At 46.5% G+C, this 22,447-nt stretch overlaps 1 protein-coding gene across 6 annotated transcripts in view; it reads left to right on the top strand.

Moving 5' to 3' along the window:
* PHLDB3 (pleckstrin homology like domain family B member 3) overlaps window positions 1–16,770 on the top strand; it is a 166,158-nt gene extending 149,388 nt beyond the window's left edge. For 4 of the 6 annotated variants that reach the window (XM_069201316.1, XM_069201321.1, XM_069201319.1 and 1 more), the window contains 4 exons: window positions 10,774–10,902; window positions 11,916–12,138; window positions 12,265–12,350; window positions 15,347–16,770. In XM_069201316.1, coding sequence (XP_069057417.1) covers window positions 10,774–10,902; window positions 11,916–12,138; window positions 12,265–12,350; window positions 15,347–15,481 — 573 coding nt within the window. In that variant the 3' untranslated portion in view covers window positions 15,482–16,770. The remainder of the gene's footprint in view (window positions 1–10,773; window positions 10,903–11,915; window positions 12,139–12,264; window positions 12,351–15,346) is intronic. The other 2 variants (XM_069201320.1, XM_069201318.1) reach the window with 1 other exon arrangement.
* The last annotated feature ends 5,677 nt before the right edge of the window (window positions 16,771–22,447 follow it).

Here is a 22,447-nt window from a genome sequence, read left to right as displayed (position 1 = left end):
TCCCTGATGCTGCAGCATTACATTGTGTGCTTCTGTCCAGCTTGTGTGTGTTCACGCTTCCCAGCAGCAGCAGCATTACATTGTGTGCTTCTGTCCAGCTTGTGTGTGTTCACGCTTCCCAGCAGCAGCAGCGTTACATTGTGTGCTTCTGTCCAGCTTGTGTGTGTTCATGCTTCCCAGCGGCAGCAGCGTTACATTGTGTGCTTCTGTCCAGCTTGTGTGTTCACGCTTCCCGTCGGCAGCAGCGTTACATTGTGTGTTTCTGTCCAGCTTGTGTGTTCACGCTTCCCTGAGGCAGCTGCATTACATTGTGTGTTTCTGTCCAGCTTGTTTATTCACGCTTCTCTGAGGCAGCAGTGTTACATTGTGTGTTTCTGTCCAGCTTGTTTGTTCATGCTTCCCAGAGGCAACAGCGTTACATTGTGTGTTTCTGTCCAGCTTGTGTGTTCACGCTTCCCAGCGGCAGCAGCGTTACATTGTGTGTTTCTGTCCAGCTTGTGTATTCACGCTTCTCTGAGGCAGCAGTGTTACATTGTGTGTTTCTGTCCAGCTTGTTTGTTCATGCTTCCCAGAGGCAACAGCGTTACATTGTGTGTTTCTGTCCAGCTTGTGTAGTCACGCTTCTCTGAGGCAGCAGTGTTACATTGTGTGCTTCTGTCCAGCTTGTGTATTCACGCTTCCCAGAGGCAGTAGCGTTACATTGTGTGCTTCTGTCCAGCTTGTGTATTCACGCTTCCCACAGGCAGCAGCGTTACATTGTGTGTTTCTGTCAGCGTTACATTGTGTGCTTCTGTCCAGCCTGTGTATTCACGCTTCCCAGCGGCAGCAGCGTTACATTGTGTGTTTATGTCCAGCCTGTGTATTCACGCTTCCCACAGGCAGCAGCGTTACATTGTGTGTTTCTGTCCAGCTTGTGTGTTCATGCTTCCCAGAGGCAGCAGCGTTACATTGTGTGTTTCTGTCCAGCTTGTGTATTCACGCTTCTCTGAGGCAGCAGTGTTACATTGTGTGTTTCTGTCCAGCTTGTTTGTTCATGCTTCCCAGAGGCAACAGCGTTACATTGTGTGTTTCTGTCCAGCTTGTGTAGTCGCGCTTCTCTGAGGCAGCAGTGTTACATTGTGTGCTTCTGTCCAGCTTGTGTATTCACGCTTCCCAGAGGCAGTAGCGTTACATTGTGTGCTTCTGTCCAGCTTGTGTATTCACGCTTCCCTGATGCTGCAGCGTTACATTGTGTGCTTCAGTCCAGCTTGTGTGTGTTCACGCTTCCCAGCGGCAGCAGCGTTACATTGTGTGTTTCTGTCCAGCTTGTGTATTCACGCTTCCCTGATGCTGCAGCGTTACATTGTGTGTTTCTGTCCAGCTTGTGTATTCACGCTTCCCACAGGCAGCAGCGTTACATTGTGTGCTTCTGTCCAGCCTGTGTATTCACGCTTCCCTGAGGCAGCAGCGTTACATTGTGTGTTTCTGTCCAGCTTGTGTATTCATGCTTCCCACAGGCAGCAGCGTTACATTGTGTGTTTCTGTCCAGCTTGTGTGTGCATGCTTCCCAGAGGCAGTAGCGTTACATTGTGTGCTTCTGTCCAGCTTGTGTATTCACGCTTCCCTGATGCTGCAGCGTTACATTGTGTGCTTCAGTCCAGCTTGTGTGTGTTCACGCTTCCCAGCGGCAGCAGCGTTACATTGTGTGTTTCTGTCCAGCTTGTGTATTCACGCTTCCCTGATGCTGCAGCGTTACATTGTGTGTTTCTGTCCAGCTTGTGTATTCACGCTTCCCACAGGCAGCAGCGTTACATTGTGTGCTTCTGTCCAGCCTGTGTATTCACGCTTCCCTGAGGCAGCAGCGTTACATTGTGTGTTTCTGTCCAGCTTGTGTATTCACGCTTCCCACAGGCAGCAGCGTTACATTGTGTGTTTCTGTCCAGCTTGTGTGTGCATGCTTCCCAGAGGCAGCAGCGTTACATTGTGTATGTCCAGCAGATTGTCTGGAGCGCTCTCATGAAGCATTAGTTGTCCATCACACGCTTGTGTCCAGCTTTTTGTCTTTAGCACTCCCGGAGAGCAGCAACATTAAATTGTACACTTGTATCCAGCATGTTGTGTGGCTGTTCCCAATAAAAGCAGGAGTGTTAAATTGTACAGCATATAGCATGGGGCACGCCTAAGAAGCAGCATTACATTGTGTAGTTGTGTCCAACTTGTTGTCTGGAGCACACTGACGATATCGCAGCCATAGGTTTTGCTTTTTGAATATTTTCTGCATTCAAATGTTGTGTATTATTCCACTTCCTAGTGGTTGGGTTTGGATTTTTCTCTTTTAGTCACTTCTCTCTTTATATTGATTTATTGTTGTTGGCGTCTTCAATCATTTGGTGCACGGTCCTTCCTTGTACCACATTTATTTCACAGAGAGATCCAAAGAGTCACCGAAAAGTTCATCTCAACTGTCATCAATCAAGATTAGTAATAAACAAAAGAAACCCAAAAAGCTTTGTACAGTGTTCTGAAGGAAGTATCTCAAACAAGTGGGGAGGAGAATGAGCAAGGGTTATGGAGCGCTCCCATGTAGATCTTGCCCTAACGGCCACCACAGGGTCGCACAAGAGGACAGTCCCGACTTATGCAACGTTTGTCTCCAGCAAGTCAGATATGTGCGATGTGTATGTTGGATTCCAGCCTAAAACCCTGCAGTCAAGAGAAAAACAGAGGTAGGCACTCTAAGCAAACTGTGTTTGTGGTATGATTGCACCAAAGCGTAAAGATCTTGGGTTGGTAAGTAACAAAAAATATAGCAATTAAACTGAACTGGCACAGAGGAAAGGCTCTGAAGCTGAAGAAGTCGTCAGGTGAGAAACGTTGCTGAAGGTTCCAAGAAATGCCACAAGGGTACAGTGCTGCCGAGCTAAAACCTAAGGACTCCAAGCTCCCCAAGTCAACCTTGACACCGAAAACCCCAGAGGTTGAAGGAGAGCAAAGGCATAAAGAGTTCTTTGGGTTGAGACCAAAGAACACCATCAGAGGCAAGTTCTCAGAAAATGGCCTCCATTCCAGAAGGTGTAAGAGGGACAAGGAGTCCTATGAAAAGGAGACTTCTATGCCAAAAAGAAAGTCTCTGATGTTGCCCCTGAACAAAAGGCCCTCTACATCAAGAGAAAGCACCTACACCTGAAGGCCAAAAAGGCAGCCCCACTGAAATGAAAGGAGAGTTCAATGACTCCCTGAAAACATTTTGAATCCCTCACAAACCTTCGAGGGTAAAAACTAGTGAAGAAGAGCCCACTGAACTGGAGTCTCCAGCGACACCAGATCTGTCAAAAGAGGCAAAGGATGAGACCTTTGAATATGAAAAGGAACCGGAGGGGGGACAACTTAAGCACAAATCTCTCTGGGGAGTGGAAGGTACAGAATGGCGAGATCTCTATACTGATTCCACCGAGGAAGGTAATGACTGCCACTCATCCAAACCATCGCCGCCAGTCGACATCACGGCAAAAAATTCCCTAATAAATAAGTCAGTGGATATTTATGGGGTACATCTGGGAGAGGAACATGGTGATTCATGCTTCTTCCTTGAAAGAAGCCTAACCTCATGATTAAAAGAATTGGTACCTGCCCATGCTGCTCAGCATCCTGGACCAAGAATAGGAGGCCTTCAGAAATCCAGCTGGCGGACTTCTCCATAGTGACCACAACACGTAAAAGGGCACAAAACAAAATGCCCCCCCTCCCCCACCGAGAGAGTAAATGAGAGGACATTCTGGGCCATAAAGTATAAAGATCAGAGGCAATAGATGGGTAGATTGCCATACTCCAACATGCTGATAAACAGATGTGGCCAACAGCAGTGGAACTCAATTGAGGACCTAATGCAGTATCTCCCTGACCAGTACAGGAGGGGAGGAATTACTTTCATACAGAAAGGCAAAGCCGTCTCCAAAACCTGTCTAAAGTCGGCACTTTACTGAACAGGGCGAGCAGAGAGCTGTGTGCGGCCATCACTCTTAAAGGCAAGCCTGGCTATAAGTGTGCGGTTTTCAATTGGAGGTTCTAGCATCTAGCCATTTATGTGGGAGAGCCTCTTCTGTACTACAGAGGATGCTGCAGTACAACTCATGAAGGAGGCCACTAAAGCAATCAGGGCCTTAAGTTGAAAGGTCCATTTGTGAAGGCATACACACATGAAGGGATCCTCCGGATCACACGCTGTCTTCGCACCTCAAAGGAGCACACCAAGCGCACCCTCGCGGGGCACTACTCCTCGCTATCCACACACACCTTTCGCAGGAGAGCCAGTGGAAGAGGAATCACTCTGCAGGGGTCAGGACCTTCCAGCAAGTCACTTACCAACAGGGATATTCTTCCACAAAGCACCTGGCGGAGGCAGGCTCCGAAGTTTCGTCCAAGAGTGGGAGAACATCACCTCCCACAAATGGACACTAATCGACCATGGTTTCCTCATTGAATTACCAAGGAAATCCCCTACGTTAAACTCAAAAGCAAAGACCTGCAGCAAAAAAGGACAGCTGCAGCTACACCAAGTGTCACAGACTTCATGAACAAGAAGGCGAAAGAAAGGGTAAGAAAGTAACCTAGGAGTTTACTCCCTTTACTTTCTCGCACCAAAGGTGGACAAGACACCTGGACCCATACTTACGGGTCTTGAACAAGTTTATAAAGATGCAAAGTTTCAAGATGACAACACTACAGGAGGTCAACCCTTGTCTGAAAAGTGGGGACAATATGGCAATTATAGACCTCGATGATGTGTACCTACATGTGTGAGCAGTAGACACAGGAATTTCCTGTGGTTTGTTGTAGACATTACCAGATCAGAGCTCCACCCCTTGGGATACAGTCCACCCAGCGGTTTTCAGAAAGATCCTCGCTGTAGTAGCAGCACACCTGCGGAGGCAGGGGATCAATGTATACCCGTACTTAGACGAATGGTTAGTAATGGCAAAGTCATTCAGACAATGTCAGCACAACATACAGGTAGTGATAAGAACACACCACAAGCTAGGCTTCCCCCTCCACTTGGAGAAATTACCCCCATATCCAGAAAGGGAGACATTCATAGGAGTGAGAATACATTTATTGGAGGCCAAGGCCTTTCCAGTAACAGAGCCTAGGCACTCACAGAGCAAGCTCACCTCTGCCAAAAGGATCGGATCTTTCCAGTAACAGAGCCTACGCACTGACAGAGCAAGCTCACCTCTACCACTGACAGAGCAAGCTCGCCTCTACCAAAAGGATCAGAGCTTTCCAGTCACAGAGTCTAGGCACTGACAGAGCAAGCTCGCCTCTACCAAAAGGATCAGATCTTTCCAGTCACAGAGCCTAGGCACTCACAGAGCAAGCTCACCTCCACCACTGACAGAGCAAGCTCGCCTCTACCAAAAGGATCAGAGCTTTCCAGTCACAGAGTCTAGGCACTGACAGAGCAAGCTCGCCTCTACCAAAAGGATCAGATCTTTCCAGTCACATAGTCTAGGCACTGACAGAGCGAGCTCGCCTCTACCAAAAGGATCAGATCTTTCCAGTCACAGAGCCTAGGCACTCACAGAGCAAGCTCACCTCTACCACTCACAGAGCAAGCTAATCTCTACCAAAAGGATCAGATCTTTCCAGTCACAGAGCCTAGGCACTCACAGAGCAAGCTCACCTCTACCACTGACAGAGCAAGCTCGCCTCTACCAAAAGGATCAGATCTTTCCAGTCACATAGTCTAGGCACTGACAGAGCAAGCTCGCCTCTACCAAAAGGATCAGATCTTTCCAGTCACAGAGCCTAGGCACTCACAGAGCAAGCTCACCTCTACCACTCACAGAGCAAGCTCATCTCTACCAAAAGGATCAGATCTTTCCAGTCACAGAGCCTAGGCACTCACAGAGCAAGCTCTCCTCTACCACTGACAGAGCAAGCTCTCCTCTACCACTCACAGAGCAAGCTCTCCTCTACCACTCACACAGCAAGCTCTCCTCTACCACTCACACAGCAAGCTCTCCTCTACCAAAAGGATCAGATCTTTCCAGTCACATAGTCTAGGCACTGACAGAGCAAGCTCGCCTCTACCAAAAGGATCAGATCTTTCCAGTCACAGAGCCTAGGCACTCACAGAGCAAGCTCACCTCTACCACTCACAGAGCAAGCTAATCTCTACCAAAAGGATCAGATCTTTCCAGTCACAGAGCCTAGGCACTCACAGAGCAAGCTCACCTCTACCACTCACAGAGCAAGCTCATCTCTACCAAAAGTATCAGATCTTTCCAGTCACAGAGCCTAGGCACTCACAGAGCAAGCTCACCTCTACCACTGACAGAGCAAGCTCTCCTCTACCACTCACAGAGCAAGCTCTCCTCTACCACTCACAGAACAAGCTCTCCTCTACCACTCACACAGCAAGCTCTCCTCTACCAAAAGTATCAGATCTTTCCAGTCACAGAGCCTAGGCACTCACAGAGCAAGCTCTCCTCTACCACTCACAGAGCAAGCTCTCCTCTACCACTCACAGAGCAAGCTCTCCTCTACCACTCACACAGCAAGCTCGCCTCTACCAAAAGCACCAGATCTTGACAGTTAGGACTGCGGGTAAACGAATGGGCATGATGGCACCTTGTACACCTTAAATGCCCCAGTCCAGACTTCACATCAGACGACTTCAGGAGTGGTTACCGCAGCAATTGTCACCGGCAGCCAGAGGTTTGGAGGATGTGGAGTTTGTCACACACAGAGTACAGTAGGAAATAATGATGTCATACAAACAACATTACAATGAGCAGACTGTTTAAACAACCAATACCCTTCCTGTAATCTTCACAAGAGACGCGTCCCGCGCGGGTGGGGAGCCCAAATGAGGGAACTTAACATCAGAGGCTTAAATCGCATGGCCAATGACGCCCAATGTACCTCTTCGATGTACTTCTCGTTCGTAAGACGCCACACAATAACCTACTAGTGGTTTCACCATTAGGGCTTTGGGGCTACACCCCTTTGATTTTCTGGCCTGGAAAATGTTCCCCCAATCTTACTCCGAATAAAGGCCCGACTGCCACACCTTTCATTCGAGCAACCAAAGCCACGCAGTGACGAGATAACCATTGCACACGCCAGGGAATCACTACATTAGGGCTTACCCGTTCACACCCCTCGATTTTCATGAAAAACCTGGTGCATAGTGAGGCCACCGCGCTGATAAAATTCAGCCTAACGGGGTGTTACGCGCCAAAGCCCAGCGTCATGCTGCACGTCACTCGTTAAGTGAGAGCATAGACCTTTTACAGCGGTCCCTCAGCAGTTCTTCGTAGATGAGACGTCATGCTTAGATTGCTTGTTGCTTCAGAAACCTCTACTAAATGACGTCACGTTGGGTACTTTATAGAGTAACAACTTTGGATCTGTTTTGATGTACTGTAGTAATGAAATAGCCTCACCTTCTGGAAGGGTGCAACTAATGCTTTATTGTAACAAAATATAATGCAATGAACGCGTGTTGTCATCAACTCTCCATGGAATTGTTGTCATAGCATGAAAGTGCAGTTGTCCTTTGTATTCACATGTAGGTGGGCAAATGCGCCCAAGCAGCCCCGTGCAGTGCTTGTTGAATGGAAATTGACTGCATGAAGTACAATAGTACTTATCGTGGGAGAAACAACACGCGACTTGACCTGCTCAACTTTTCTTTAAAGCTTTGGGGTCGCGTGCTCCCTTGCGTGTGCATTGCACTTGGGGTCTTTTAGCCCCACCATTTTCATATTTCACTGCAATAACCTCTCCCCTGCCAAAACACTAGCCCTCTATTGCTTTATATTTTCAGTGGTCCTCAGGGAAGGAGTCCAGATGGCTTGGTCTTTACAACTTAATGGTTATTGTCCTTCTTCGCTTTTTATACTCTTATTTTCTCGGTTGAGGACAGTCTTGAGAGCTCTTCCAGTAAAGCTGTTTAGGGTTTTGCTTGACCGTATACTGCTGCTTGAACGTATGTGCTCAGCAGAAAATGAGCTTCCAGAAGTACAACTGAAGTAGGGGCTTTGGCTCGGCCCTCTCGGTGGTAGTCTCGAATATAGCATTTGATTGGACAGATGTTGTACTTCCACTGAGAGTGCTTATTTTATTTTTGCTTTGTGGCAAAACTTCTGCTCAATATAGCAAGATTTCGTTGGTTATGGTGGCAAGCCAGTAAGCGAGGGTCTAGGCCTGATCTGTTCATGAAAAAGTAACAACGGCGGTAGGCTGGACATATTTATTTTGGAAAAACCTTTCATAAAGACAATAGGTATTTAAGGGGGGATTCTGTGAAATTCGTGTGGCCTGTATTGCTACATGCACTCTTACAGATTCCTATAATAGGCAGCTGTTTTGGTTTTCTCCCTGGCCTTTTTCTTTGATATTTATAGTTTTCTTACTGTACACCTGAGTATTGCCTGCGGCAGAGGTTTTGCAGAATTTAATACGATTTAGGTGCCAATGGTGACAACCCACTGAAACTTTCCCATTGAGGCCTATAGCCTTTATGGTGTATGCCATAGGTCGAATCTCTTTATTGTGTATGGCTGTGACAAGAGCAATAGGCCTGACTTATTTATGGTTTAAATCAAGCACTAAACCTAGAAGCCCTCGAAAGCGGGATTGCTGTAACACTGTGCAGATCTGTGAACTGAACTGGGACATCACTTTTCTGTCTGAATGTCCTTCACATTCTGCATCTCCTCATTATGGCAAACTGCTTGAGACAGTGGTTTAGCCTCAGTTCTGCCTTTGTCTCCATTGCCTCATGGTGGACGCCATTTGGACTGATCACACATGCGCATTTGCTTCAGAATTAGTGTGATTCTGTGCCTCCAGTCCCTTTCAGGATAGATTTGCAGTTTTTCATTTTTTAATTCCCTTTTCATTTCTTTCCTCCATCTCTTTTAAGAGCATCCTGCAGCTGCCCAGACAGCCCTAAAGTGCTGCTCACTTGCCACTTACTCATTTTGTCTGCTGTGTTCTGCATTCTGTGTGGCAACTATTTGTGGACATCTTGGAATGGTATTGTCTATAGTCTATCATCGTTTAACAGTTCCAAGATGGCCATCACAAGCATTATGTGGGCCATCTTGGCTCAGTACAACAGTGATGGATCATACACATTACCGTTAGAACATGGTCATCTGTGCAACGAATACTGAGTGGCTATTTTGAAATGGTATTGGTCATAATGTATAATTAGTTTTACCTCTGCACGGTGGCTAACATGTTGCTATTAAATGTGGCAACTACGTTGAAAAGCAATGCCAATGCACTATGTACAATACCATTGCAAGAATGCCGCCTGCTGCAATGTTTAGTGTTATTTTTATATTGCAAGCCTATGCCCGCCTGGTTTAGGTGTTAGTCTGTTTTTTTGTTTTTTTCATGTTTTTTTTCATTCTAGTCTTATTCTTTTCATTTATCTTCCATATGCTTCTGGATTTTGTGCCTGGGTGATTGCAAGAATGAGTCAGTGGGTGGATTAAAGGATGTATGAGATATAATGAATGACAATGCATGTATGATGACTAACGTCATCAGCACCTGAAGAGGCACTGTGGTATAAGCCAGACCTATTGACATATACAACGCTTATTGTGTTTATTTGTTTTATTATTTATATACGGTCATGGGCCATATCATGAGCACTTTTATTATGTTCCTTAAGCGCGCAAAGTGAGTTAATTTAATCAAATATTTCACTCGGTTAATACTTTATTTTTAAACTGCACAGCTCAGAAACAGAGGCAGACCTTGCTCACTGTTTGCAAGCTGTAATATATGAACACAAAGCATGAACTCTGAACTATCAGGTTAAATGAATTCACTTTATACTTCGCAGATGCATAAAACAGGCGCTCAGCTCTAAGGGTTGTGTGAAGGGCTTTTCTAACCCAGTGTAAAGGTTTGCTGGTTCTACAGTAGACAGGAACAGAAGGGGAGAGAAAAGTATAGAGGTAGTATGCTAAAAATGTTTCATGGCATGTCAAAATGCTAAATAAATGCCAAGGCCGTACTTCTGATGTGGAGATAATTCCAGAGTTTAGGTGCCAGTTGCAGAAAGGAGCATACTCTGATTCCAGCTTTCCTTGGGCTTGGAATTTTGAACAGGAGATGGGATGCTGAGCTCAGAGGGAGATTGAACATGTAAGGCTCAAGGCCATTTTTAAAATTCTGATCTTTGTAGTCTGTAGAAGATGAGTGTGGGAGATGCAGTGAGCCTTAAACTAAAGTCCTGGGTCAACTGGAGCCCATAAAGCTTCTGAGACATGGTTAAATTAACGGAGCACACAAACAATACGAACAGCTAGGTTTTGACTAAGGAAGGGTTCTGCAAAGTCGGTCCTGGAGAGCCAGGTCCATGCCAGAATTTTAGCATATCCACATTAAGAAAAAAGATGTTTCAGAAATCTACATTTTTCTAAATGTGGATATGCTAAAAATCTGGCATGGACCTGGCTCTCCAGGACCGACTTTGCAGAACCCTGGACTAAGGTACAGGTTGCCTAGTAAGTACCCCAGAAGACCCACAAGCAGGCTATTACAGTAGTCCAGATAACAGATCTTTTCCCTGCAAGTTGTAGAAGGTCTACAAACAATCTAAGTTTATATAGTGTACAAAAGTCTTGGGTGATCCTGTTTTTGGGCACTGATTTGAGGGTGGTACATAGGATATCTTGCTTGTCTTTGTCCATCTCCTGTGCATCAGAGTACACTTTCCACTTCTATGCTCAGCTTCTTTTTTTTTTATTGATTCACTCCAATCAGGAAACCAAACGAGCAGCTCAAGAGGAAGCCAAAAGGAAGGAGGCGATGGAGTCACGCCAGACCACAGAGCTTCCGTCTACCGGACCAGCGCCCTCCTTGGCTCTGGTGCCAGTGCTCACTACTTCTCAGGTACCGTACAGGGGCATGGCATCCCTGAAGATTTAGTAATAGACCTCTCCCAGCGATATATCAGGACAGCCCCCTCTGCTGCGTTCAGTAGCGGGCCGCGAAAGGGGCGGGGAGGAGGCGCGGGGGATGGGGACACCTAAAATTTAATTAAAAATTAAAAAACAAGCTTTTCAGTGCGGTCCTGCGCCGCTCCGCTCCTCTTCCTTTCTAGCTGCACAGGAACAGGCTCCCAGCCTGCTCTGCGGCCAATCTTGACGCTGCCCAAAGCAGCGTCGGGATTGGCTGGAGGGCGCTCCCAGGCAGACTGGGAGCCTGTTCAGGCTCTCTCCAGCCCGTCAACACAGTTGCCGGGCTAGAGAGAGCCTACAGCACATGTGTGTTCTCGGGCCGGCCAAACACACATGTGCTCTGAGGGGGAGTGCTGAGCACTCCCAACAGTGCACGTCACCCCGTGGCCCCGCCCCTTTTAAACAAAACGATAATAAACATAGTTTATTATCGCTTTGTTTAAAAGGGTTATCAGCGGCCGCCCATACGGAGGAGCCGCCACTGGCTGCTTTGCGCTCTACATGAATCTGCTGATACGGATATTGAACCTTTCTTGATCTCCCACCTATGAGCTCATGTTTAGAATTCCTAAGCATTGCCAAACGTTTGTGATAACTCCTCCAAATTCACCCTATCTCAGACCAATTTTTATTTGCTCCTAACTTTTTGTTCTGAGAAAGTGAAATAATATCCTGAGACACAATGGCCGAGCTGGTGGATTGGCATTTAGGGGGATTGTAAGCTTTCTTGAACGGTAGGTGAAACTGGCTAGCATCTGACAAGCAACTCAATCCATGTCAGTTATGTCCTTGCAAAAGTACCAGTCTTCAGATTTGTCCGTCCTTAGGTCAGTCTTGAAAATACACAATTGGTTATTCTGGAATCTACTGCACACCAGCACCCTACTGTTCCAAACCCGTGCCAGCTACAAAACACCGCTCATGTCATCCTCTTTCCCCACCTAGCAGACGAAGACCCCTGTAAAGCCAGCAACTGGCCGCAGACCCCTCCTGGACCTGAAAACCCACCTGGAGGCTTCGGGTCACAGCGTGGAGACCTGCAGCCACATGACTGTCACCGCCACCTCCTGCAAGGGCTTTCTGGTGAAGATGGGTGGCAGGATCAAGACCTGGAAGAAGCGCTGGTTCGTCTTCGACCGCCAGAAACGCCGACTGGCCTACTTTGTAGGTAATAGTCTTTCTTCTCTTTTGCCAGAGTTCAGAGCCACCAGGGTGTCCAAATTCATCCATAGCGCCTTCTGCCTTCTCCCCTGGTCCTCATCTTTCTAACCTTGACACATGGCTCTCTCTGCAGATAAGGAGGAGCAGAAGCTGAAGGGGGTGATCTACTTCCAGGCAATAGAAGAGGTCTACTACGACCATCTTCGGAGCGCCTTCAAGGTACGCCAGGGAGTATTAGTGCTTGCTAAGAAAAGTGTGTGATATGGAGAGGAGCAGTTTTTTTTAACAGCTTTGGTAATTTACTAAAATTAAACAAAAAGTAACTTTACCCACCTGGGTGGATTTCATGGTTTCAAGCCTAGACATATAAAATATGGCAGAAAAAGATAGAACAGGCCTTTGTCATAATTTTGTCAAAATGTGGCATGGAACATCTATGTATTTAATTTGTTTTGTCACTTTCTGTCTGGGGAGGCACAATTCCAGTTGAGAGTTTATCAGCTCCACTGTGATCTTAAAATCAAAGACAGCAGAGCTATTCCTTAAGTCACAGGTTTTGAACGTCCAGGCCTCAGAAAGATACCTCAGTTTACACAGTGCCTTAGGGGCACAGTTATGCATCAGACACAGAGCTATCCGCCTGTGTATGCGCTTTAAAATAACTTCATCCGCCAATCATAAACATTTTCGCACACGTATTTCTAAAAAAACACTAAATACTGGAACAAAGCTAAATGATTTTTGTTTGACAAGAGGTCATGCTATTTAACTGATGCAGACCAATCTGTGAAAACGTGGCAAGCAAGCCAAGTACATCAAGTAACAATGTCAGATAGAAGGGCATTTTAAAAACAGCCTCAGAAATATCCTAAAAATATACCCTAACAAGCAAAGGAGCCCAAATGTGTGAGTGACGTTAGTGGGTGCCAAACAAAGTTTGACAAACATTTATACTCATTCTTGCCTTTTATTTGTGCCCATTGCCATTTCTTGTGGGCAGTTGCCCCATATTGACACAATGCCTGTCGCCTTCAGACAGTCTTGGTGCTTAGACAAAAGCACTATATCTCCTGGGTTTCACTTGAGTCCATACTCAACATTGTTTAATGAATCTACAGATCCCAAAGTGCAGGACACAGGTGGCTACAAAACAGTGACAGGCGGCAAGGGTGGCATAGTGCGCCTAGTCTCACCCAGGACACGACACACAAGATGTTATACTGACCTTTCAGAGTGCCTCCTGACCATTCTGCTTTTCACTAAATTGCTGCATTGTGTTTCATTGTGAAGCGTCTTTGCACTCCCCAGGACCAGATTAAATGCTGCTCTTGGCTAGAGTGCCGTTCCCCACTCCTCGGAATCCCTTTGTGCCACACTAAGGGGGGCCTGTCCCACAGTTGGAAGGCAGCTGAACTAAAAGATGAGATGACCATTCCAACATTTACAGCTGAATAAAAATAACAGGTGTGGCTCTAGAGCAGAGGTCTTCAAAGGCCTTAAGTGATCCCAGGGGGGGCGCCAAACTCTGGCGAAAAGAAATATTATACAGATAACATGCCTTTGTTTTAAGCAGAAGCATGTTATTGCTGTTTTAAAAAGGTAACCATACTTAACTGCAATGTTTAAATAGGTTTAGATATATTTAAACATTGCCATCTTTCTAAAATAATTGTGAAAAATTCTGAGGGGGGCCCAATGATTTTTATTTTTCAACTGAGGGGGCACGGCATTAAAAAGTTTGAAGACCTCTGCTCTAGAGATACCACTGTTCTTCTTTAGGACTGTATCATGATAAAGAGAGTAGAACTAGACAAAATCACTGTTGTCCTTTAGGACTGAATAATAAGAGGGAAATGCGTAAGGGGATTCACAAGATTCACACACACACTTTGTGGACTGAATAAAGGTAAGGGAGGCGTGGAAATAGAGGATACCACAGTTGTCCTTTAGGACTGTATGGTGATAAAGAAAGAGTGGAACTAGAGGGCACCACTGTTGTCCTTCAGGACTGAATAATAATAAGGAAATTTGTAAGTAGAGGATTCACAAGATTCAGGTACACTGTCTTTGTGGACTGAACAAAGATAATGGAGGCATGGATCTAGAGGATACCACTGCTGTCCTTTAGGGATGTATGGTGATAAAGAAAAAGTGGAACTAGAGGGTACCACTGTTGTCCTTTCAGACTTAATAATAAAAAGCAAAAGCAGAGCTAGAGGATTCCCAAGACTCGCACACACTGTCCTTGTGGACTGAGTAAAGAAAATGGAGGTGTCAAGCTAGAAGATACCACTGTTGGCTTTAGGACTGTATGATGGCCAAGAAAGACTGGAACTAGAGGGCACCACTGTTGTCCTTTAGGATTGTATGATGGTCATGAAAGAGTGGAACTAGGGGGTACCACTGTTGTCCTTTAGGACTGAATAATAGGAAGGAAATGTGTAAGTAGAGGATTCACAAGATTCACACACACTCTTTGTGGACTGAACAAAGATAATGGAGGCGTGGATCTAGAAGATACCACTGCTGTCCTTTAGGGCTGTATGATGATAAAGAAAAAGTGGAATTAGAGGCTACCACTGTTGTGCTTTTGGACTGAACAATAAAAAGGAAAAGCAAAGTTAGAGGATTCACAAGATTCACACACACTTTCCTTGTGGACTGAACAAAGACAATGGAAGCGTGGATCTGGAGGATACCACTTCTGTCCTATAGGACTGTATGATTAGAAAGGAAGAGTAGAACTTGAGGATACCCAATCCGTACTTCAGGACTGAACAATAAAAAAGGGACGTGCATAACTAGAGGATTCACTAGATTCTCACCCACCTGAATGGCTAGGAAGGAGATACCCGTTCTGTCGTTTATTGCTGCATTCAACGCAATGACTACTGGGTCTAAAGTATTCTCTGTCTTCATGTCTTTTATTACTGCAAAGCAGTAAGTGTGAGTGGCTTTACATGATATCCGGAGTGTCCTTACAATAGTGCTTAAGAGTGGTGCTGGTGCACATATATTCTGTTGTTTAGGAGACATGTTTTGTGGTTAGATATTCTATGATCAAGGCTGGAGAGGGAGTCGTGTAGTTCAGCTTCTTGTATAATTTTTTTTCTTTTTTTCTTTGTTTGTATTTTTTATTTTCAGAAGTGTGTGAGATGTTTCTGCATGCTCCAGTGGTGGGTTGTGTAACTGTATTTCTCCTCTGTCCTCCCTAGAGTCCCCATCCCAAGCTGACCTTCTGCGTGAAAACCTATGAGCGTCTCTTCTGCATGGTGGCTCCCACCGCTGAAGCGCTGCGCATCTGGATGGACGTTATAGTCACAGCGGCTGAGGAGAACGCGCGCTATTGAGCAGGCCCAGGGATCGCGAATATGAGCTGGACTTACGGCCCCAGAGTATATCAGTTACAAAGCTACATGCTGATGGAGCCTGAAAATCCAGGAATTTATGCCCTGAGGGACATGGGGTACTACTGACATAGTTACAGCTGCTGTAGACAATCAAGACCCCGGCACCCACAACTGTCTGGAAAATGTCGACTACTAAGGACTACACCACAGTTGACCCTGTGCCCGAACCGCAAAACCCGTGACAGGCCGGGTGAATATGAACATCTGAGGACCCAGCCACACTGGCCCCTGTGGATCTTAGAAGGCTGCAAGTAGGACAGAGCCTCAGTGGCTGCTGCAATGCAAGACAACGACTTGTAGTCATAAGGGCTGGTGCCAGTCTCACAAGTCTCTGCACCTCTTCAACACACACTTTTGCCATAGTTCAGGACTTTTGCTGCTAGTGATGGTCGTGCCCAACTTTCTTCATGCCCACGTACACTGCCGGGGTTGGCGGGGTGCAAGACTGACCTGAGTGAAGAGATAATGTGCCGGCTGCTGTGATGGAGCCTCCTACTACTGTGAGGTGGACTTTGGGTGCATATTCTCATATCCCAGAATAAAATGATTCACAAGTGTTAACCCCTTCATGGAGAACATCACACAACTCATACTGGCACTCAAAGACTCTTGACTAGAAGTTCTAATAGCAGATGCGTTTTAGGTACCCACTTCTCTCCTGAGTGGTCGTAGAGAGAGCCAGGTTCAAATGCCTTCTTCTGATCTGAAGTGTCTTTCTTCCAGTTTGATGTGTGCCCCACAGAGTTATCAGTGGGTGGCCAAGGACCAGTTGGGCATTCTTTCATTGGCAATAGCAAACACAGTGGGGAATGCCTGATTGGTCCTTTTCACAGAGGATTATTTTCTGATTTGTCACAACTTCAGTTGTACTGATCCCTCCATGATCTCCCTACCTGTTATTATCTTATGCTCATCTGCCATGTGAAATGTCATGTCTTCGTTGGAAACTGACACCCTGAAACCAAGCTCGACACTGGCCTTATCTTATGTACAGTGATATATGTATATGTAGCTATCGGTTGTTTCAAGGCGCTTCGTCAAGGTCCTGCCCAGATATCGTTTGAAGCGCCAGAGGGAAAGGTACTTTAAACAAATGTTTCCATTGTAACGCGGTGTTTGCTATTGTGCTACTTCTGTAGCTGGCACATTCATCAGATTGTGTAAAGCCAGACATTGGCACACTTGGACTCTTGTTACAGAAATAAAGTAATTTATTATATTTAAATGTTTATGGGAATGTGTCGTTTTCAGTCTCTGCACCCACAGAAAGAATGTATTAAACCTATAGTTTTTAAAATATTAAAGGAATGTATTGTGTTTATTATAAAAGTGCCCTTTTTCCAAGAATTATGGCCACAGCTGGGCTAAAAGCCAAAAGCAGCCCTAGAAAAATGTTCGTGCATCTGTGGCTGTAGATGCATAGGCTTTGCACACTCCAGCCGTCTAGTTTTGGCCGAGTGTTGCAGCCTGATTCTGTTCTAGGAACGCAGAGTCATAAGACTGATTGTGACTCCTCCCCTAGAGCACAATACATGGGGACACAGACTCCACCTCAGATTGTGCTCAAAACATCCAAACCTGATGGCGAAAGAAAACAAACACAAGGACTTCTATGCTGCCTTTTCAGGCCCAGCCCTTTGACACCTACAGTTTGGAAGAGAGCCAATGAAACTTCACTGCTCACCCATTTCCTTGGTGACTTGTAGTCAACAGCCTTCGGCGACCCGCAACCTATACTGCTGCACCAGCGCCCTGTTGAAGCTCTTTGGTGCCTCACCATCCACACTCCAGCGCCGACCACTGGTCGATGATCTTCGATCAAAAAAGGGTTGTATCATTGGTGAATGCCTTTGGGAGGGTATGGCACATGAACCCTTCCAATTCTGCCCTAGTGCAATACCAAATACCTATAGTTGGATGAGCACAATGTGTGCAACCTTTCCCTCTCCCCTGACCACAACAGCACCTCCAGCAACTTCTGTGCTGCATTCTGCTACAAGAGCACCCTTAGGAAGTTGAGTAATAGAGACACTGGGCGCATCACAACGGGAAGCAGCAAACCCGAGACTCCTGATATCTTTGGGGAATGTGATCCTCTCGAGGCCAAAGAAGAAGCTGGACCCTCTGGCCTGCCCACGGTGCGGGGCACCCAGCCCCGAAACCACAGCCAGATCTGAAGCACAGACACTCAAAGGGCAGTCAAGGAAGTGTTATCCCAAATAGTGTGCTGGTGAACAGCACTGCTCGCCCTGGAGTCTGGTATTGAGCCTCAAGGCAACGTCCTTGGAGTCCAACTCCAACACCCAGTGCCAGTTGACCCCAGGACCAAGTCTTGACATCCATCAAGCTGCCACCAAGATGCTGATCCACATTGGCAGACAACTCCACCTGCAGCCTGAGGCATTGATGATCCTCTCTGAGGCCAGATCATCAATGGAAGCAGCTGCCAAACAGATGCTGAAATCACTCAGGTCAGATACTAAGGCCATGATCCTCTTCTGTCCAAGGTCCCCATTGCCAAGCAGAAGATTCTTCATCCACCCACATGTTTGCAAGATCCCTTACCTAGCTTCCTCTGGGACGGCCTCCACATCTGCCCCTACGCCATGCCCAAGAAGCAGAGGATCACCTTCAAGGAGGAGCTAGCGTTTGAAGCACCCGGACCTCCCCACCCCAAGAAACGAAGGAACAGGGGCTCAAGCCCATAACCCCAGTCTCCTGCTCTACAGCTCTCCCCTCAAACAACATCACTTTCACGACCAACACAATCATCCACTCCCTCAAGCACCATCTCCTGACTCTCAGGACAGATCAGTTTACTCTTTTTTCCAACCTACGGAGTTCTAATAGGACGCTAGACCCCTATGATGATCCCCTAGAGCAGTGGTTGTTAACCTTTTGACTTTTGTGGACTCCCACTTTATTATTGCTGAAACCTGGGGACCCCCCACTGACATTATTGGAATCCAGGGACCCCCAACTGAGCCATTACTGTAAGCCGGGGACCCCGGCCTAAATATTGTTGATGATTTGAACCACTAAACTATACAAACAAAATACAGAACCGACCATTCATCAAACACATGCACAAATGATAACACATTTTATTTAATTTGCAAAAACATAAATAAAAAAATTAGATCAATTTTAATAGAAAGGTTGGAGCTTTTCTAAATTCAATTGAAGTCAGACATCATCCATAATATATTTTGTTTGGTGCACCTGAACTGCTCCCACGATTCGATCTGAGAAAACGAATTTATTTTTAGCCTTCAATTTCAAATTCCTTGACATTTACAGTGTGTTTAAAAATGTTCAATTTTACATTTAGCCACTTTATTTATGTACGCTTTTTAATCTGTTAATATTGTTTCATTGTCTAAGCAGTTGTGGATGCCCTGAGGAGGCTTCTTAGAACCATGTGGTCACCAGACCACAGGTTGGCAACCACTGACCTAAGGCATAGAGAGGGAGAGAGGACCACTGAGGGGTACATGGTCCCCTCTTTGGGCGACCATTTCGTAAAGCCCTACTTCCACAAGCAGTCATCACTTGTAGTAACTACTGCCTGCATTTCAGTCCTTCAAGGAATGCCCAGCACCACAAAATGGACATGCCTTCAGGATGAGGATAATTTCCTTATGAAGACACTCTCCAAAACTAAAAGGACAGTGTAGGGTCTTGCCATCCTGAAGTGCATATTGAAGACTGTCCCAGAAAACGCCAGGGAGCTGGTGAAGGTAAGGATGTCACACCTTATATGGGCAAAGAATACAAGGCCTCAACCTCTGACCCCCTCTTCATCAGCAGTCAGGGCACCCAGATTCCCTTGTCACTCATCGACCACGGAAACATGCTTCAGCACAGGACACCAGCTAGGCCCCCTGCCAGACAAGGACAGCGAAAGTATCAACACAGCTGGCAAGCGTGTGGCAGTAAGGGGTGCCACCCATGGCGCAACACAAGTTCTATGGTCCTACTACCCTGAAATGATAGACAAATGGGAAGAATGGGGTAGCTGGTAACGTACCTCCCTGAAAGCCATATCAGAAGGGACAAGAACTTGTGGCTGAGAGCAAGGCTGTTTCTAAAGCCACCATCTACTGTGCTTTAGATGCAGAAGCTCCCCGAGGCATCAATACAAGTAATGTACTTCGGTGCCATCATTAGCTATAGATCTCTGTGTTGAAGCCAGAAGGCCAGAAGCGCCTCCTCAACCTTATGTTTGACGGAGAACATGTTTTTGGGCCTTCAGGCTGATGAGATACTAGTGAAAGTGAGAAAAGTCACCAGGACTTTAAAGTCGATGGGTGCTCTCAGGGCACTTCATAGATTGTGTTTCAGAGATAGGGGATCAGTGATTCTTCATTGTGATAGGAAAGAGCTACTGCCTCGAGCTCCACAGCACACCCACTGACATCCCAACCAGCAACCATCCCAACCAGCCGCCATATCCTCAGACCAGACCACCTCTGGCTTTTGGAAGTAGTAGTTCGGGCACTCCTTGCAAAGGGTGTCATAGGACCAGACCCTCCACAAATCTCCATCCTACGAGTGTTCTGCCTTTACTTTCAAATTGCCAAAAAAGGATGATTCCCTCCGGCTGAACCTAGACCTCAATCCCCCTATTGCCACACCCACACCTAGCACTTCAACCTCACCACCATTCAGGATGTCATCCTGCTAATCCGAGACGAGTTTATGAAGGCAGTGGACCTAAAAATCTCCTACTTCCATATCGCCATCCACCTAGGTCACCACCGGTACCTTTGCTTTGTGGTAAGCGTACAACACTACCTGGTCACAGTTATGCCCTTCAGAGTTACTATGGCCCAAGGATGTTTGCAAAGTGCATGATGATGGATGCATATGCATAGAAAAGCCATCCAAGTCTTTTCATACTTGGACGACTGGCGGAGCAGCAGCAGGCAACAGTGCCCACCACACACTCAGATGGCAGTGTCCCTATTCACAGTCGAGGTTCACTCTCCGTGCCAAAGTCCCACATCCGGCACTCCCTAAGCTCCATCCTTATTGCTGATACAGGGAATGCAAACCCAAACAAGCTGAGGGTATTCCAACCGCTGCTACCTCTTTTACGTAAGGTTGTCCTGTTGGAAGGGTGTTTATGAAACTGTTGGAGATGATGGCTTCATGAATGGTAATTGAGGTGCATGCCATACCGCACATTCGTCCCCTCCAAGAGTGCTTTCTACAGCAATGGTCCCCAGCAGAGGGCTGTTGGTCAGCAAGCCTTTCATCAGCTCTCTCCCTCAAGTGACCGTTTCCACCACAGCCTCACTATTGGTGTGGGATGCGCACCTCTGTCACATCACCATTCCAGGAACCTGGACTCTCCAGCAGCAAAACTTTCATCATTAACTTCAAACTCTTGCTAGCCCATCCAGAGCACTAAGCCTTTCTCAATAACATCTGGATGAAGAATGTTCTCGTGATGACAGGCAAAATGACCATCTTGTAGTGCATACAGAAGCGGGGGAGCTCCCTCCCCACAGTTTTCTGCAATAACTTAAGAGATCTTGTGTTAGTTAATCTGCTTCTTTTAGCAGAGTACTTGCAGGTCTGGACAACGTCTTTGCGGGTCTGCTCAGAACGCATCAAGACTTGAAGTGGCAACTTCACTCACACATCCGACCATCACATCGCCCGCAAACGCAAAATACCAGAACATTGCCACCAGATACCCATGGTCTGTGGTCACTGCACTATGGATGAATTGGTGAAGGATATTTGTCTGTACTTTTCCTCCCCTCATCCCGTATATTGTTAGGAAAGATATGACCTGCCCAACCTCGGCCGGGCAACCCTGGTTTTACGTGCTGCTGGAGATGTTGGTTAGCTTCCACATGAAGCTGTTGCTAAGGCTGGACCTTCTCACTCAACATCAGGTTGTTCACTCAGACCTCAAACAGCTCATCTAAGCAATTTAGCACAAGAAGTCTTAGTGTTTGGCTATCTCAACCTCCCAGAGGAGGGCATGCTTATACTGCATGAGGGGCATAAACCTACCATGCCCGGATTCTGTGCGGCCGAGTGGGAAAGATTTGTCCACTATTACAGCTTCAAACAAATTTAATTTATGATCAATTTTATTTTATGACTTCTAGACAGGATATGGTTTGCTACCTCCCTAACTTGCTGAAGGCGGGCCTGGTATGCAGTTCCATACATTTGCACTTCGATGCAGTTGCAGGACAGGAAACACTTGCCCTCCTTTGAAATCTCTGAGGTGAAGGCCTTCATGGAGGGCCTCAAGAAAGTGATTCCTCCTGGACCACCTCCTGCCTCTGTGGAATCTAGTTCTCACAAGGCTCGTGGGCCCACCCTTTAAACCCATGCACCCCTGGAGTGTTGAGTTTGTATTCGTAATAACCCACCCGCTGGTGGATCTGTGAGCTGGTGCATTGTGGCCCCTAGGAGGAGTTGTAACAGGCCTTGTGACCCTGAATTCTTCAAACAAAAACAAGTTGCAATGTCCAAGCTCAATACTAGACTTGGAAGTATGGGCAGCATGTGAATCTACAGCACTGCGTGTATATACAGAGTTAGTAACAATTTCCTTTCCAAGCAGAGCCCTTTTCTAGGTAATGTGAATGTCTGACCACGTCAAAGATAGTCTGATAATCCCTTCAGCCTTCTGCAGCTATTCCCATTCAGCAACCTTAGGGCACCTCTTTACTTTATACACCCACCTGTTCCTGCAGCTTCCTGCTTCAAACCCTTCGCGCAGCCCCATGGTCCTCCACAGGCCTGAACCATGTACTTCTGCAGCAACCTGCATGCACCACTCTCTGCCTCTAAATCCTCATCCTCCTTCAGGTTCCTGCTTCCATTCCTCTCTGCCTCTAAATCCTCATCCTCCTGCAGGTTCCTGCTCCCATCCCT

This window comes from Pleurodeles waltl, chromosome 7 (genome assembly GCF_031143425.1).
Source record: "Pleurodeles waltl isolate 20211129_DDA chromosome 7, aPleWal1.hap1.20221129, whole genome shotgun sequence".
In the NCBI taxonomy this organism is placed as follows: Eukaryota; Metazoa; Chordata; class Amphibia; order Caudata; family Salamandridae; genus Pleurodeles; species Pleurodeles waltl.
This window is presented reverse-complemented; position numbering and strand designations above follow the sequence as displayed.